This window comes from Fundulus heteroclitus, chromosome 15 (genome assembly GCF_011125445.2).
Source record: "Fundulus heteroclitus isolate FHET01 chromosome 15, MU-UCD_Fhet_4.1, whole genome shotgun sequence".
Lineage (NCBI taxonomy): Eukaryota > Metazoa > Chordata > Actinopteri > Cyprinodontiformes > Fundulidae > Fundulus > Fundulus heteroclitus.
In genome coordinates, this window is record NC_046375.1 from 842,939 (window position 1) to 847,349 (window position 4,411).

General features: G+C 43.1%; 1 protein-coding gene across 1 annotated transcript; it reads right to left on the reverse strand.

The window, feature by feature from the left end:
* Window positions 1-284: 284 nt before the first annotated feature.
* On the reverse strand, window positions 285-4,142 carry LOC105940085 (hydroxycarboxylic acid receptor 2-like). The gene is made up of 3 exons (XM_036147586.1): window positions 4,132-4,142; window positions 3,471-3,876; window positions 285-1,371 (listed from the first exon to the last, which is right to left on the reverse strand). The coding sequence occupies exons 1-3, from the start codon at window positions 4,140-4,142 to the stop codon at window positions 886-888; spliced, it is 903 nt and encodes a 300-aa protein (XP_036003479.1). The 3' UTR covers window positions 285-885.
* Between the last annotated feature and the right edge of the window lie 269 nt (window positions 4,143-4,411).

Sequence of the window (4,411 nt, forward strand, 5' to 3'; positions counted from 1 at the left end):
AACTCCCATGATGCATCATCATTAAAAAAGTGACAAGTATGCATCCTTAAACCATAGAAGTGATGAGATAATAACAAAATGTCCACAATAGCTAAATATACAAATTCCCCCAAATTAATATATTAATATGAATTACCAATAATATCTAATAATTTCAAGAAACATTAACCATAATGTATACCAAGAAAATCACTAAGTATAAATTCAGGCTCCTACTATATATATATATATATATATATATATATATATATATATATATATATATATATATATATATATATATATATATATATGAGAGAGAGGTGTATAATTTGTGTGTTTATTATATTAATATGTAACTGCATAATATATAACTGCGTGTATATATCTCATCCAGTTTAACTTCAGTTTAAATTGGTTTGGTTCTGAATAAATATGTGTAATCTGACTGAAAGGTCACGATCACTGTAAACATATGATTAAAATGTGATCTGAGCTGCCTCCTATTCATTCAGACAGCAGCTGTCTGATCTGTGGTCTGACCAAAGATGGCCGCCCTGTAGGCACGTCAGCCTAGCGGGCGGCAGCGTCCAATGGGGCATCTATGTATATAATGTCTATGAATATGACACAAGCCTCGAAGCCCGAAGCCCGGCTTCAGATGCCCCATCACTACTTTCTGTTGCCCAACCAGTTATTCTGCTCTTTGTGTCTGAGCTTGTCTGATATCAGTCTGTTCCTGTCTGCCTGCCCGAAACCTTCTGGTTGGGTTTTGGGGATCTGAACCTGCCTGTCCGGGAGTTACTGTGTTGGGATTCTCCTGTGAGCTCTTGGAGAGCTGCCGGTTGTCTGGATCGGGACTGGACCCGCTGTTGTTACCTACTGCTGGAACTGAGCTTTACCTCATCAGGACTCCCCTCCGTCTACTTTTTTCCAATGTTTTGAATAATTACTTTGAGCTCCTGATGTTAGAGTTGTTGTAGTTGTAGCGGTTAATGGGCCAGTGACGAACTCCAGCAGTCTCTGCTTTAGAAACGATGGGCAGAAAGTGGAGATGTAAGCAACTTTAAACCCTGAGTTGCAGAAGCAGTAAACCAGTGGGTCCAGCAAGCAGTCGGCGTAGGACAAAACCATGAGGGCGTCGTACACCTGGGTAGCTACTTCCTCTTCTTGTGTCCATTCTTTCACCCGCACAATCAGCAGCGCCGCCCGGGCTATTGTGCACGGCAGGAAGCAGATGGAGAAGACTACGGCGACAGACACAACGGCAAACACAGCTCTCGTCAGCTTGGCCTTCTCCCCGATCGTCTTCCTCCGCAGTCGACTGACGATGCGAGCGGTGCAGTAAATGAGGATGATGTAGGGGATGACGATTTGAGAGAAGAAGATGGTCTAAATAAAAGATAATACTTATTATTTAGAGTAGCAGTGCTTCTTGTAATAAAAAATGAATATTGCAGCTTTTTACTTTCAAACCAAAAAACTGGTTGAAAAAGTGCTGAATCTGAGTCAGTGCTGAATCACTGCAAAACAGAACTAAAATAAGTAAAAATAACTAAAATAAGTTTCTTGAAATGAGTGTCTTATTACTTTATTTGAGTAGGTAAATAAGATAATCTGCCAATGGAATAAGATTTTTGCACGTAAAATTGGAAGAACTCATCTCCATCAACTTATTTTAAGTGCAGTATATCTAATTATATTATTGTAGGGTTAAAATTATTCTTTCCATTGGCAGATAATCTTATTTACCTGCTCAAATCAAGGACAAATACACTAATTTCAAGAAAATTGTACTTATTTTTAGTTCTGTTTTTGCAGTGATCATAAAGAACATATTGTATGAAATAATATTAATCTAGGTTTTAAACATATAAACTGTTGCACTTATGAAGAATGGCCTGCAAATTAGAGCTGATTTGATTATGAAAATTGATGTTTTTTGTTACAGAAATTACTGTAGCCCCTGCCAACCCATTTGGCCAATCAAGCTCTCAGATTAACAATAGACCCCTTGCAACCACGTGACTCCGTTACCCAGAACCCCTTGCGTGGCGGCCATATTGGTTGGCACGCCATTTGACAAATGACGAGTTCTCCAGGTATTTTTCTTCTTTAGATAACGTATCACAAGATCGTTTTAAGAGTAAGTTGATGGTTGATGGTATCAGATTGCCAGAATCACACAGCAGAAGCCTGAAGGGACGGAGCGAGTCTGTGAAATGCTGGCCAAGGGTTTCGTACCGCGACACAGCTGCTTTATAAACACGCAGGCCAGTACAGACAAGAGAGCACGAAAGCCCCTGAAACCACTGGACGGCTACAATTATTTTATATCAGGAAAAAGGCTCCAGCAACGCCCGCGACGCCATGAGGGATTAAGCGGTCAGAAAATGGATGGATGGATGTTCAGACATGTTTGTGTAACAGCAGAAAGCAGAGAGGAAGACCCGCCTGGTAGGTTAAAAAAAAACATCACTCACTACGGATTATTTAGGCGTTTTTGTCTTGTTAAAATGGGCGGGGGTGTCGGCGACATTGCAGCGTAAACACAGAAGTACTAGCGCCCGTGAACGGGCGGAGGGGAGGTGGCGATCGTTACACTGGCCGGAGAGCCGCCGCTGTCTGAAGCAGCGGGAAGCGGGTGCTGCTCCAGACAGCGGCTCTCCGGCCCGTGTAGCGATCGCTATAGCAGCCGCCGTAGCCGCCGCTGTCTGAAGCAGGCTTCTGCTCCAGACAGCGGCGGCTACAGCAGCAACAGCGGCTTCTCCGGCCCGTGTAGCGATCGCTACAGCGGGTGCTGCTCCAGACAGCGGCGGCTGCTGTAGCGATCGCTACACGGGCCGCTTCTTCGGCCCGTGTAGCGATCGCTACAGCAGCCGCTGCTATTTAAGTAGAACAATGACTAGAGCAGAATTAAGTTGTATTTACCGGAGATGAAGTGTAGACTGCAAATTCTGTCGTATTATGATGGCTCCCCCAGTCCATTGGGAGTGTCTGCCTGCGCTCTTTTCATTGAAAATATCCATTTCTTTCTTCTTTCCTCATCCTTTGGTAAACGACAGAACGCACATCCAACGATTTGGAATGCCTCTCTGTGCAACCGGGAGCACAACAAGTCCTAGGCATTGTTTAGATTCCAAAAATAAACGAACTAAAAGTACGCTCTAAATCACGCGTTTTGTCATGTAGTAGACGGGCTGTCAGGCTAGCGTGCCCACCAAGATGGAGGCGCGCACCCCCGATCACGTGACTGTGACGTCAGATGCAAGGGGTCTATTAAAGATCATTTACATAGACCAATTAACCTAAGAGTCAAGTTTTTGAACTGTGGGAGGAAGCTGGAGTACCCGGAGGGAACCCAGGCATGCGCAGGGACTCCATGAAGAAAGACCCAAGGTCAAGATTTGAACCCAGGACCCTCTTGCTACAAGGCATAAGTGCTACCAAATATGGCACCTTAACATAGATGAAGAAGAACAGAGCCTTACTTCTCTGAAGGAGTCTGTCAACATGTTACGAAGTGTGGACACCTCTCGGCCCCAGCTGTTGCAGCAATCAACCTTTCGTACCATCGTGGGGATGGTGAATGGCAGTAAGGACACCCATACAATCACAGAGATCAGTGGAGAATTCTTAAATGCCTTAAAACAGTTTTTCTTCCCAAGATGGACTACACTGAAGTAGCGGTCCAGAGACATCATGGTTAGGAAGACGGTGCTGGCCCCTCGATTGAGGAACCGCAAAAAGAGCAGAGTGCCACAAACTGTGGGTTCCTCACTGCCCCTCTGGTTGTTCTGATAATGGTAAATCTTGAGTGGAAGAAAGGTCAACAGCAAAAAATCAGCGAGCACAATGTTGAAGAGGAACACGCAGTTGTTCTTCCAGAATTTGAACCTAGACAGGAAGCAGTTCACAGAACATTTAGTAGAAGTAAACGGAGAGAACCAGAATATTGAACATTTGATCCACGACATCTGCAGAACAGCCAGAAACCCAACCTAACCCTAACCCAACTGTTAATGTTTCTTTACAGTATTAATAACGATTTGGTGGCATGTAAGTATTTTTTAATCAGTTTTTTTATGCCTTAAAATGACTGCGTTTAGTAAATGTATAACTGCATGAAAGAAAACTTTGGATTGTGGTCACCTGTCATACATTCCTAGATGAGCTTTTCCCCACACATGCAGCTTATGTAGCTGGCAACATTTTTGTGACCATAGAGCATGTTTTCTATAATCTGCGCATTGACAGTTAAAGGTGCGTAGCTACGTAATTTAAATTTTTCAAAATTGATACGTCAGTAGCTCACTCTGGTTGCATACAAAGGTTTTATGAAAGAAAATCACGTCCTGCTGGTGTATTAGTTGTTATTTTTGTGTTTTATGCTTCGTCTTTGCACAGTTTGTTAGTAAATAAAGCCTTTCGT

Excerpts from the sequence above, each read along its gene's own strand:
- LOC105940085 (XM_036147586.1), bottom strand. Across the intron at positions 1,372-3,470 it reads TGACAGACTCCTTCAGAGAA|ACCATCTTCTTCTCTCAAAT; the intron begins GTAAGGCTCTGT and ends TCTTTTATTTAG.